Source organism: Oratosquilla oratoria, chromosome 30 (genome assembly GCF_046742065.1).
Source record: "Oratosquilla oratoria isolate Oo_2021 chromosome 30, ASM4674206v1, whole genome shotgun sequence".
Taxonomy (NCBI): Eukaryota; Metazoa; Arthropoda; class Malacostraca; order Stomatopoda; family Squillidae; genus Oratosquilla; species Oratosquilla oratoria.
In genome coordinates this window covers 12,300,046-12,313,734 of record NC_134806.1, presented here as the reverse complement: position 1 = coordinate 12,313,734, position 13,689 = coordinate 12,300,046, and the positions used below count along the sequence as shown (strand labels likewise).

The following is a 13,689-nucleotide window of genomic DNA, read 5'->3' as shown; positions in this document are numbered from 1 at the left end:
TGGAGACAGACAGGTTATAATCACTTTTGTACCACTGAAAGGCTTGAATTGATTCCCTTGGAATGCTTGAGAGCCCGCGGGTGAGGTAAGGGAATGTAAGAGTATGAGAAGGACTTTGGAAAGTTATCCCTGCAGATGCCGAGCCAGAACCTGGATGAGTTGTCAGGGTCGGCTGTGTGCTCGAGGAGGGGTATATCATTTTCAGGACTTCTTGGGCTGCCACTATGGGGCCCAAAGATAAGTTCCCTAAAGATTCCCGCATAACTTCTTTGAGGTAAAAGGAAGTGAACGTATTCTGGCTCTTCCATATACCTGCTTGAAGAACCTGGTTGACTGACAGATTCTTTCTGATGACTAGGGAGGTCCCTACTGCCCTCAGGTCATGGACAATCTGTGTGGTTCATATCGCAGGCTCTGTGGATGACTTCCATTGTCCAGTAAGAAATGGAATTCTTAGTGATGGGATACCTTTAGTAGAGATGAACAACCTCTTTAATTCTGGTCGAAGATGTTCGGTTCCCTTGAGGTAGGTCCGGATGGCTCGTACCGGGCATAGAACTGTTTCAGTCTATTCTTCCCCTGCAAATTCGTCTAAGGACGGAACACTAAAGGACCAGAATCTAGGGTCGGATTTGGCAGGATCTTGGTTGTTGGCAATGAATTGAGGCATGAAAGTGAAGGAGACCTCTTTCCATCCTTTGGAATGGGCGACTCTATAAAAGATGGCATGTAACTCCCCTACTCTCTTGGAAGATGCCAGGGCTAGCAGGAAAAAATGTCCTCTAGGTGAAGTCCTTCAGATGTGCCTCTCGGAGAGGTTCGCAAGGGGGACCCCTCAGAGAGTTCAGGACTAATGCCACATCCCGCAGAGGAGAACTGATTTCCCTGGGGGGGCATGATCTTTGAAATGCCTGAAGAGCATGGAAATTTCCGGTGAAAGGGCTAGGACCATGCCCTTCAGAGAAAACACCTGATTTAGAGCTGCCCTATAGCCTTGTACTGCCGAGAGGGAGATCTTCTTGGACTTCCTGAGGAAGTGGAAGGAGGTGATCTCAGGAATGGTGGCTCGATCTGGGACTAACTTCCTGGAGTGGCACCATTTTGCAAAGGCATTGCATTTCCCTTGATAAAGGTTAGCTGAGGAAGAGCGAATAGGAGCGGACATGTCCTCTGCCACTTCTCTGGGAAAACCCTTCTTTAGGAGGATCCGGACCATAGTCTGAATGCGTGAAGATTGAGTGCTGAAGGGTTCTTGTGCCAAGGCCCGTTGATGGGTGGATACAGAAGATCTGGTCTTCCCTGAAGGGCCAGAGGCTCTTCTACTGCTAGCTCGAGGGTGTCTGGAAACCATGGGGCTTCAGGCCACCAAGGAGCGATCAAAGTCATCCGAAGGTAGGATGCGTGTCTTGCTCTCAGGAGTACCTTCTGGAGCAAGGGAAATGGTGGGAAAGCGTAGGAGTCCAGGTTGTCCCAACTTTGCAGAAGAGCGTCTTCTCCTGCTGCCAGAGGATCCGGGAAAGGGCTGAAATATATTGGGAGTTGGTGATTCCATCTCATTGCAAAAAGGTCCACTAGAGGGGAGCCCCATTTGCTGAGGATGAAGTTCGCTACCTCTCGATAGAGGGACCATTCTGTGTTGATTATCTGATTCTTCCTGCCGAGGTGGTCCGCCCAGAGATTCCTCTTCCCCGGGATGTAGCGGGCTTTGAGTGACACCTGGAGATTCTTGGCTAGGTTGAGGATGTCCATCATCAGAAGGCATAGTTCCTGGGAGACTGTGCCCCCCTTGCTCGTTCAGGTAGGGTACTACCGAGGAATTGTCCGACATTATGCCCACTACTTTTCCAGAGACTTGATCCTTGAAGTGACGGAGAGCCAGGAGTACTGCTTTCAACTCAAGCCAATTGATATGGGCTGTCCGCTCGACTGTGGACCAGGAACCGCTGATGTGATCGTCGTTGAGGTGGGCTCCCCAGCCCTCCTTGGAGGCATCGGAGAACAGGAGGACTTCGGGGGGAGATGGGCCGAGGGGCATCCCCATGAGAAGGTTGCATGGGCCTTCCACCAGAGAAGAGAATCCTTGACTTCTTCGGTGAGGGAGATGTGTTGTAGGGGTTCTCCCACTTGCGGGGCCCACTGAGACTTGAGGAGCCACTGTAGCGGTCGCATTCTTTGTCTACTCCTGGGGATTAATTTCTCTATGGTGGCCATATGGCCCAGGAGTTGGCATTGTGTCGCCATCAGGAACCTGGTCGATAGTGCCTGTGCAACTAGAGAAGCGAGATTCTGGATCCCCTTTTCTACTGGGAAGGACTCCATTAGGGAGGAGTCCAGGACCATACCCAGGTACGTGACTCTCTGTCTTGGTAAGAAATCCGACTTTTCCGGGTTGACTACTGTGCCCAATTTCAGGACAAAGGTTAGGACCATTCTCAGGTGTTCTTGGCATAGCTGGGCGGAATGTGCAAGGATCAGCCAGTTATCCAAGTAACGGAGTAGTTGAATTCCCCTGGAGTGGGACCATGCTGAAACGAGGTTGAACACACTGGAGAAGACTTGGGGTGCTGTGGAAAGTCTGAAGCAGAGGCAGGGGAAGTGGAAGGTGTTGCCCCTGTGGATGATTCCGAGGAATTTCCTGGAGGAGGGATGCACTGGTATGTGGAAATAGGCATCTTGGAGGTCCAGCGACACCATGAAGTCCCCTTCCCTGATAGACGCCCTTACGGACTCTGGGGTGTCCATTCGGAACTTCGTCAGGGAAAGGAACTTGTTGAGTGGAGACAACTAGATGACTGCCGGGATTGAGGCTGCTCTGAGGGTTGATCCCGATGGGGTGTAGAAGCGCTTCTGGTGTTCCAATGGGACCGGAAGCCAACGCACCTTCTCGGTCGTCCTTGTTGTGAGAGCGTCGGAGGCCTGGGCCATGGCTCTCGCCGTCTGCGTACTCCATGGAAGGTGGAGGGGAGGAGGCTGGGGTTTCTGAGAGTTGGCCGTCATGAAGATGCCAGACTCGAATGTGGCTTCCTCTTCTTGCGGGGGGCCCAGTTGATTCGCCCTCCGAACCCTTGCGAGGACGTCCGAGAAGGAAGGTGGGACCACCATCGAGGATTCCGACTGGGAAACGGGAGCGTGCCCCCCCCCCCCTACGGCGCTGTGGACATCGTCGTCGGCGTAGGAGGGGTCGGCACGGGCAGAGAGGAACCTCACGCTACCATCCTCGTCACTGATGGGTTCAGGGGGGGGCTGAGCAAGTAGAAGATGGTCGAGGGGGGCCCTTGGGGGCGGTGACTCCTCACGAGCTTCCGTGCGGTGCACGAACCGTGCTTGAGAAGCGCGGAAAAATTCCCGTTGGGCCTCCATCTGTTCCTTCAACGTAGTGACGAGTGAACAGAGAGTGGGGAGGAGGTCCGGGGAATGTCCGCTTGGTGAGTCCCGCCTGGGTGCGGATGGTCCAGGAGACGCCAAGGGGAGACTGCCTCCTCTGGACGAAGCTGAGTCACCTACGACGAACGCCCGTGTGGGTACATCTCGGGCTTCCTGCCCACCGGGCATAGAAAGGGTTCCGGTGATGACCCGGCTCGTCTGACGAAGGGTGGAAGGTGGACTGGGGGTTACCCGAGGAGAAGAGGCTGACGCGCTCCGAATCTCCGAACTCGGTTCCTTTGTCCGTGGGGGAGGGAGGTTCCGGGCAGCGTCGCGGGGCCGGCGGACGCATCCGGGAAAAAGCTCATACCCGGGGGGGTTCGCGGGGGCCAGAGGCACGTGCCCGTCGAAGCTAACCACCCTGTGGGAAGGAACAGGAGACAATTTGGCCTGAGACTGACTCGGGGCGGCTATTGTACAACCTTTCCGTTTACTACGCTTAGGAGGAGGAGGGAGACAACTGCCCGCGTCCTCCGCCGACGTAGCATGCCTTCTCTTTGTGTCGGGTGAGGGGGGAAGCCATCTTCCCTGCCCGCGTACTGTGGACGTCGTCACCGTCGTAGCTGGCGCCTGTCCGGTCAGCGAGAAACACTGCGTCTGCAACCTCGTCCCCGATCTCTGTCCTCGTGAGCAAAGGGCATGGAAAGGTCACCGTTGATCACCCGGCTCTTCCTACGGTGGGTGTTGTGCGTACTGCGGGATTCCTGAGTAGAAGAGACTAAGGGGATTTTTGTCTTTGAACCCGGGTTCTTTGTCCGTGCCGGCGTCGAGTTTCCGGGATGCGTCGGGGGCAAGCCGCAAGCGACCACATCCGGGAAAAAAGTCATACAGGAGCGGTAGCTAGCGGTGGCCTGAGGCGCATGTCCGTCTACGCTAACCGTCCTGGTTGAAGGAAGAGGACAACTTGGCCTGAGAATGACTCGAAGTGGACGTTGTACCACCTTCCTGGCTACTACGCTTGGGAGGAGCGACTGTCGAGTTTCCGGGATGGGTCGAGGGCAAGCCGCAAGCGACCTCATCCGGGAAAATCTCGTACAGGAACGGTAGCTAGAGGTGGCCTGAGGCGCATGTCCGTCTACGCTAACCGTCCTGGTTAAAGGAATAAAGGACAACTTGGCTTCCTGTCTACTACGTCGCACAGTAGTCGGAATCCATCATTTTGTGCGCAAAAATAGATATCCATATTTATTCACTCTGTATCATACACTAACACCCAAATAGTACATTTATCTATATCATGAAACATAATGTATAACCTACTTCTTCCCCATATTTTGAGAAAATGGCATTTAAACAACTAAAAATTGCGTCTTGCTGTGACACAGGTGACAAATCCCCGCTCACCTCCGTTTTCTTTGCTTGTCAACAGTGTAAACAGTGCAATGACTTTTTTCATGTAATAATAATAATAATGATAATGAATATGATTGAAGGTATTATTTACAATTTCTTTATCATACATTTTATCCTTTAAAATCATAATAAACAGTAACTATAACATCATTAGCACATAAAAAAAATATTAGTGTAGCAATGACAGCTACTGTAGTGAAAATTGGTGTGTTAAACTCCATAGGTTTTTGCTCAACGGTTTAGCGATTCCGACTACTGTGCACCGTGGGGGAGGGAGAGAATTGCTTGTCTCCTCTGAAGCCGTAGTCCGCCTTCTCTTGTTTTTGGGGGGTGAAGAGGGAAGCCATTTTCTATGCTTGCACACCTTTTCCCCTGCATGTGCTTTCCTGTGAACATGAAAGTACACGGAACACTGACTATTATCTCACTGAATGCACGTCTCACACGGGGATGAAGATGAACACCTAAGAGCCATACACTTGAAACACCAAATGTGAGGATCCACTTGGGCTGGCAGTAAGGGGGGTGAGACAAAGGGACACAACCTATCTTGAACCACAACAATACTGGAACCAGATTCCATACTTACAATGAAGGGTAGGATACCCGGTGGCGGTTAAGGGAATAATACAGGAAATGGAGAAGCACTTAATAATTCCAGGACACAGGATGGCGTAGGGAAAACCCCGATGAAATTGAAGGACGACGAACTCCTTAGCGTCCTGGGAGTGAGCTGGCGACAATCGAAGCGGGTTGCTTAATTTTCGGCCCAAATGTAAACATAGAACCGTTGAGTGATTAATGGTTCGCTGCCGCGCTAATAATGGAGTTTGACTGAGAATCGGCCCATTAAGGGGGAAACCGATAAAAACTAAACATGTATAGTAGAGATATGTTAACGCGGTCACTACTGCGAAGAGAATGGTTATAGTGTGCGAGACTTGTGGTGGAGGGCAAGGGCCCCCCCCCTTTGCCCCAATGGGGCCCCTTACTGAGGATAAGCGTTGCCCAGACCCACAGAGTGAGGATTTTAACCACTTCAGTACGGAACTTAAATCTCGCGGGCAGCAGCCAATGCCAGCCGTATGACGTAACGAAATAATATTCGCATCATAAAATATAGTCGCCGCTTATATCGATCGTTCTCTCTTTCACCCGCGAATTTTGAAAACCACAAAGAATGGGATTCAGGGCGCATTTGGGAGAATGTAAAAACACAGGGGCGACTACAATAAATATAATCAAGACGCCAATATGGCAGCGTCGCGAATCCACTTGCTCCTCATGACGCCTACGTGTGCGGCACCGTATGGAAGGGGTTAATTTCGCAGTAGAAATATTCGCGCTACGCGAAGGTATCCTAGTGTAAGGAGTACCGAAGAGTTTGTATTCTTCGGAACAAAACAAAAGGTGCTAATGGAGAGATACTAATGAAAAGGAAAGTGGTAAGGGGAAGATGGATAGATTATTTCAGGGATTTGTTGAATGTGGAAGGTGACAAGAGAGGTTTGAATCTGACACTAGGAGATGCTAGGGAAAATCATTATGATGGAAGAGAAGAATAACTGGGCTATAAGAAAAGAGGAGATACAGAGAGCATAGAATGGTTGTCATGTGGGGTTCCACAGATGGGAGTAGTAGTTATGGTGTATTAGATAGTGAGAATGTTTAACATGTGCCTATGGGAGGTTGTGTTTCACTGGAATTGAGGAGTGCCTCTATAATTCCACTGTGCATGGGAAAAGGAAAAAAATATGATTGTAGTGGTTTTACAGGGATTAATCTTAAGTGTATTTGGTAAGGCATATTGGTGTTAATTGTGAGGATTAGAAGAACAGAGGGAGTGATTAGAGGGAAGAGCAGTATAGGTTTAGAAGTGTGTTGATCAAATTACTGTAATAATACAGATATGCAAGAAATTTTTGGTTAAGGTTAGGGATGTCTTTTGAGCTTTAATGCATTTGAAGAAGGCATGACTGGGTTGATAGGTATGATAGGATATGATGGAGGTGTATAAGATTGGGGGAATTCTGGTGAGGATAGCTAAATATTTCTTTGTGAGTAGCAGAGCTTGTGTGAAGGTAGGGAGTGAAAACAGTTACTAGTACAAGGTAAAGGTGAGGCTGTGCCAAGGCTGTGTAATGTCACCATAGATGTTCAACCTGTGTATAGATGGGTGGTGAGGGAAATAAATGCAAGCATGTTATTCAGACTTAGTAAGTGGGAGTGGAGAGAAGTAGGAGGTTAGCCAGTTGTTGTTTGTATGTGATATTGCACCTGTAGCTAAGTTGGAAGATAGACGGAAGCACCTGGTGGAGTTTGGCAGGGTATGTGAGAGAAGCAAGCTGAAAGTATATGTGGGCAAAAGTAAGTTGGTGATGTACAAGGGGGTGGTGGGCTGGTGATGAGTTTAAAAGGTGAAAGGCTGGAGGGAAAAGAAAGCTTTACGTATTTACAGTCATATGTAAAAGGAAATGGTGGAGTGGAGATGAATTATGGAGTAACAGAAGCAAGTAAATGGTGGGGGAGGGGTTGAAAAGTGTTAAGAGAAATAGTAATCTGATAATGAATTCAGAGAAGACCGTATGAGAAAACAATTGTGGCTAGGGCACTGTATGGAGCAGAGCCGTGTAATTTGGAGGCATAAAGGAAGAACATATATATATATATATATATGTTTGAGATAAAATGTTTAAAAAGTATGGTGGGGAGTTACAAAGATGCACAAAGTGAGAAATGTGGAGGTGAGGAGGGGAGTTGGGGTGGACAGCTGGAAGACAGGGTTCACCAAAGAATTTTGTGATGATTTGGGAACAAATTTTTCAAAAGTGGAACATTTACCCCCTAAAAGTACTGGTACAATTACCTCACTGTACAGTACTTTTAGAATCTTTATTTCACTGATACCTTCTAGATCGACTTTTACTCCCAGAGCGGCTTCGGGAACGGCTAGATGAAGTTCGTCGGTACTTTTTAGATTTTCTTCTACGATGCCTGCTGTAAGAACTAGTAGTGCTGCTGCTCCTAGACCTGTAAAAATATGACTAAATCACTAATCGATTTGGATGAATGAAAGGATAAAAATTTACATAAACCTTTAGCCCAAATATTCTAAATCAAAATAAATCCATAACATGAACAAAACCAGAGGTCATGTTTGTGCATTCATTTGAATACCTAAGGTGATAGTGCATGTATACAGTTACACTACATTACAAATCATCAATCAATCCATTGCCCCTGATCTCTTTTGCAAAAGACCCACTTGCAGAAGACTACTATATTACACAATGCACTACTTTTGAAAAAAAGTAAATAATAATAATAATAAAAAAATTATAAACATATATTATTAATATATGTATATAATTTCTATTATCATTTACTTCTTTTTTTCAAAAAATCCTGAAGGGATTTCTCCCTGTCTTCTCCATTTCTGCATAAGGGGATGAAGAGAGGGGTCGCCGATTTAATGAAGCAGCCTTGCTGTAGATGTGCTGTGTCTTGCGACACTGCTTCTGACCCAGGGCAAAGGGTGAGATGCAGGGATGACCTGTCATTCAGGAGGAGCCAAGATAAGAGGGAGGGAGTGGGGTGGATGGGGGTGGAGTATGTGGGGATGGCATGGGTGGGAGTGGATTTTGTGCCATTGTTTTTGGGCTACCTCCCTTGTAAGGGGTAAAGGGCTTTTGGTATATGTACACACACACATATATACATATATATATATATATATTAGCCAAATTACCCACACATTGCTGCGAGTTCGTGAATCATCCCTACCCTAATCATACCCCACCTAACTTTAACCCTTAACCATAACCAAAAAATATTTTTTTAAATGAAACATAGTTATCCAAGTACCTAGAGTGATAGGGTATCAGAATATATATGGTTATGGGGGTCCATCTGCAAAACCCTGGGAGGAGTTCGTGATCATACAAATAAACAAATTGACAGACAAATGAAAGATAGTAATCCAAGTACCTTGGGTTATAAGGTTTCATAATATATATGGTTATAGGGGTCTATCTGAAAAACCCTAGGAGGAGTTTGTGAATAATCTCTAACCTAACCATACCCTACCTAACTTTAACCCTAACCAAAATATAATTTCTTTGAAAATGAAATATAGTTATCCAAGTACCTGAAGTGACAGGGTATCAGATTATATATGGTTATGGGGGTCTATATGCAAAATCCTAGTAGTAGTTCCTGAATAAACAAACAAACAGACAGACAAATGAAAGATAGTTTTCCAAGTACCTTGGGTTATAAGGTTTCAGAATATATATGGTTATTGGGGTCTATCTGCAAAAAACAACCAGGATGTCATAAGTATGTATCAGATGAAAAAACAATCTTCTCAGATCAGTTGGATCTCCGTTAAAACATACAAAAAAGTGGGTAAGGGGAAACAGCATCACTCACATCAAAACAATCATCTCCAAATGGCTGGCACGTTATGATGGAGTGCTTCAAAACTTGGCCAAGGGTAATAACATGGATGTTGTGTTCCTTGACTTTGCAAAAGCATCTGACAAAGCTGACCATGGTATTCTACTTCACAAAATCTAGTCTCTTGGCATGACGTAAACTGGGAAAGTGGCTATATGACTTCCTAGTAGCACATGTGCCGTCATGGTAGACAGCCAAAGGAGAGAGATGTTGTCAGTGGAGTGCCACAAGGCTCAGTTCTGGGACCTCTACTTTTCTAATTCACATGGAAGATAGTAGCAGAAGTGTAAGAAACTCCCATCTCTCCTCCTTCACTGATGGCACAAGTATAAGATACCCTGTAACAAACTTAGAAGTATCCTGCCTATAAGACCTTGATGCAGTATATGCCTGGGCCAATAGAAGCAACATGACCTTTAACAAGGGAAAATTTTAAATGTTATGGTATGGCTCAGATCAAACTATGAAGGACACCATTTCACACTAACAGAGGACAGGATGTACCCAACAACATATTTCAGAGGCAGTGACAAGAGCATAAAGGATGGTTGAATAGATCCTCTGAACCTTTGCCACAAGGGATCCACAGGTAATGCTGACCCTATAGAATACCCTAACACAGCCCTTACTGGACTATTGTGGCCAATTGTGGTCACCTTACAAGAGAAGTGACATGCAACTGCTACAGGCAGTTCTGAGGTCCTATATCAGACAAACAGAAGAACTGAAGGACCTTAACTACTGGGACTGCTTGGAGGAGCTGGGCCTGTACTCACAGCAAAGGAGACGGGACAGATACAGGGCCATCTATATCTGGAAGGTCCTGGAGCAACAAATGCCTGACCCTACAGCCTCAGAACTCCTGCAGTCTTCAACCAACGAGAGGACAGGACACAAGTGTGCCAAAAGGAGTATACCATCTACAGTCCCAGCAAGAATTAAGACCCTACTGGTGTCCACTCTGGCACATAATGGGTCTAAAATCTTTAATGCACTGTCCAAAAATGTGAGGAACATCACTGGTTGCCCAATGGACAAATTCAAAACTAGCCTGGACAAGTTCCTAAAATCTGTGCCAGATGAGCCCCCAGTACCAGGCTACACCAGCAGATGTAGGACCTCTAACACCATACCAGATGAAGAGGGTATTTTGTACAGAGACACCAGATCTGGCAGCAGTGGTGGACCACCATGACTCTGAGGAAGGACCTCAAGACATCACCAAGACAACCACATAAGTAAACCAGGTATGTATATATAAACTATAAATGTTTGATGTTATTCCATCCACTATTGAAACAGCTGAGAAGCATCTCCACTGAGGCCCCCTGAGAGACGATGCAGCCTTTGGCCCTCCCCACAGTGGATTAATCCTGCTTGGTATGGTTGTATGTATGGTGAGAAGTACATGTAACTTTTTTTTTTTTGGTATATTGAAATGGCTGTGGTTGTGAATGAAACCTGAAATCAATGTAATCTTCTTGATCATACTGATTAGGTGGTAGCATATATATGCAACACTGATCTTCCACACCTCTGATGTCTGCTGTGGTGGAGTGGAGCTGGAAAGTCATGAAAGTACTTTTGCATTCACTGGGGATTGTACCTGGGCCTTCTACATTCTGAGGCAGGAACATTACCCACTGCTCCATGTCATGGTATTCTATTCAATTTCATCAGCACAAGGGTTAAAGATTATCATGATTAACATCTTCAATACCAAAGTGACTTTTGGCTTTTATTTTGGCTAGTACCAGATTTTGTTCAGACAATGAGTTACTTCACTGACAATAGCAATTTTCGGTATTATTTTAGTTATGCACACCTACACAATATAGCATTAGAAAATTAAATATTTTGTAAATTATAATGCATGAACGCAATATGCAATTTTCTTGGATATATATTAAAAAAAAAAACGTGCTACAAGCAAATCTACTAACAAACAAAGCTGCTAGGATACAGTCCAGATGCCATGTTGTCTATCCAGTCCAGTCACTGTCAGTTAGACAATGGCTTTCACCTTGTGGACTGGGTGTTCTCCAACTACAGGTGACATTAATAAGTGCTGTTACAAAGTCAATAGGGCTTGCTTGGACTTTTTGAGAGAACACGGGGTTCTGCCATCGTCTCTTAATTGCCCGAGATATAATAATAATCAGGCCATCACCATCCATGACGAAAACAACCTGGATGGTCTTTAGAATTTGAGGTACCAAATTATTAAATATAGGTTAGGTTACATAGGTTAGTTAGGTTTGGTAAGGTTAGGTCGGATTAAATGAATTTATCATCCTTTCATTTCTTTGACATTGGCATCTATCAAAACAAACATGGCGTATTATTCTACTGCCGCGACTTCGTTCGTTAATACATTGGTTTTTAACAACTTTTATGTTATTGATTTCTGCCAAGAAAACTTCATATTACGTTGATGTATTATAACTGACAAAATTAACAATTAATTTTTGACCATATATTTTCTATTGCTATTTTGTGTAGGTGTGTATTCTAAAAATTTACCCAATTTTCAATTACTTATGAATCTGCAACCATGTAATTTCATTCAGCCAACAGTTCTGTTCCAGTAACATGTAAATGCAATTTTCACTTTTTTTTTTTTTTTTTTGCATTTCTCTGGAATGGTCTCACTAAACGCTGACCAAAGTCGACCAAAACAACACAATGATGGTTTTTGATCAAATGCATAATTTATAAATAAAAAATAGCATATGGTTGCATTATTTGACCTATTTTCTTTAAAATGTGTGATTTCCATGTAAAATCATCAGAGAAAAGTTACGTTTTTATCCTCTGCAAAATTACCAACCGGCAACCAATGCCGACCAAACCCAAACAATGACGGCTTTTGCTCAAATGACAAAAACGTATCCTCTGTGATGATTTTACATGGAATTCACACATTTCAAAGAAAATAGGTCAAATAATGCAACCATATGCTATTTTTAATATATAAATTATGCATTTGGGCAAAAACCGTCATTGTGTGGTTTTGGTCGGCTTTGGTCGACGGTTGGTAATTTTGCAGAGGATAAAAACGTAACTTCTCTTTGATGATTTTACATGGAAATCACATTTTAAAGAAAATAGGTCAAATAATGCAACCTTATGCTACTTTTTATTTAAAATTATACATTTGAGCAAAAGCCGTCATTGTTTGGGTTTGGTCGGCGTTGGTTGCCAGTTGGTAATTTTGCAGAGGATAAAAACGTACCTTCTCTTTGATCATTTTACATGGAAATCACACATTTTAAAGAAAATAGGTCAAATAATGCAACCATATGCTATTTTATATATATAAATTATGCATTTGAGCAAAAACCGTCATTGTGTGGTTTTGGTCAGTTTTGGTCGGCGTTTAGTGAGACTGCTCTGGAATAGTTTGGTTAGGTTAGGAGCTATTGGCATTGGGCAATGAAAGTTTCATGTTAAATATCTGTTCTTATGCATTTCTGGAACTGTACTCACCCAACCTTTGACAGACAGAAGAAAGATAATCTATTATTATAGTTTATACTCAATACTGCTGAATGCAACTTCCAAGTATTCAGGTCTGCTACCAAATTTCAGTCAAGGGAAGCTTCCGACAATCTAGACTCTTAACATCTCGATTAACTCACTGTCGAAAGCGACTTCCATGTATATTCCAAGCTATCAATAGGCGATTTTATTCATTATAGAAACACATGACAGTTAAAGCGTTCACTTATAATAATAGTTATACCAACCTGCTCCGTCGTCTTCTTCTTGATCCTCTGTCACTATCCGAATCACTAGAGTGACGTCCCATTTTTAGCCTTGTATGAGAAATCAACCAAATTCCGGTTGGAACATGGATTCTCTTAAGCCTGCACTAACGGAGGTGCGATTTTCCTTGATTGTGATTAGTCAGACGTAAAATATGACTCCCTGCCTGCTGCGTTTTCATTAAATGTAAACAGTCTAAACGCGGCGAGACATCAGCTACCCCTACCGGCTCCATCGACAACTATCAGCAAAAACATTACAGCATATGGATAATTTAGTCATATTTCAGTCATTGGTTGTTTATGGTGCTAATATATTAGAATTATAACTAATGGAAATGGATGCAATATAATTATCAGGTGTTAAATGAATACCTATTTCAGGGCTCATTGGCTGGTAGTTACTTGTTACTTCAGTATTGTTTGAACTTTTGACGAAATTCTAAGAATATGTTCATCAGTTATTCAAAACAATATCTAAAAATTATGTAGTATATTTTCTGTGATATTTAACTTACAGATTGATGCGATTTTTTCTATTGATTGTGTTTTTTTTAATCTTTCTTTTTAATCAATTCATCTTTAGCGACACAAGTACAATTGGTCAGTGGATCGCATAAGAGTTTAATATTCAGTGCAAAAAACACCCACTGTAGCTTGAGTGGTGCTATTTCGTAGATACCTCAGC

The 13,689-nt window shown here is 44.3% G+C and overlaps 1 protein-coding gene across 1 annotated transcript in view; it reads right to left on the bottom strand.

The window, feature by feature from the left end:
• Nucleotides 1–13,239, bottom strand: part of LOC143041016 (uncharacterized) — a 47,122-nt gene extending 33,883 nt beyond the window's left edge. Inside the window, exons 1-2 of the mRNA XM_076212591.1 lie at nucleotides 12,984–13,239; nucleotides 7,684–7,806 (exon numbers count right to left, since the gene is read on the bottom strand). Of these exons, the coding sequence (XP_076068706.1) occupies nucleotides 7,684–7,806; nucleotides 12,984–13,045 (185 nt within the window). The 5' untranslated portion in view covers nucleotides 13,046–13,239. The remainder of the gene's footprint in view (nucleotides 1–7,683; nucleotides 7,807–12,983) is intronic.
• Nucleotides 13,240–13,689: the final 450 nt, after the last annotated feature.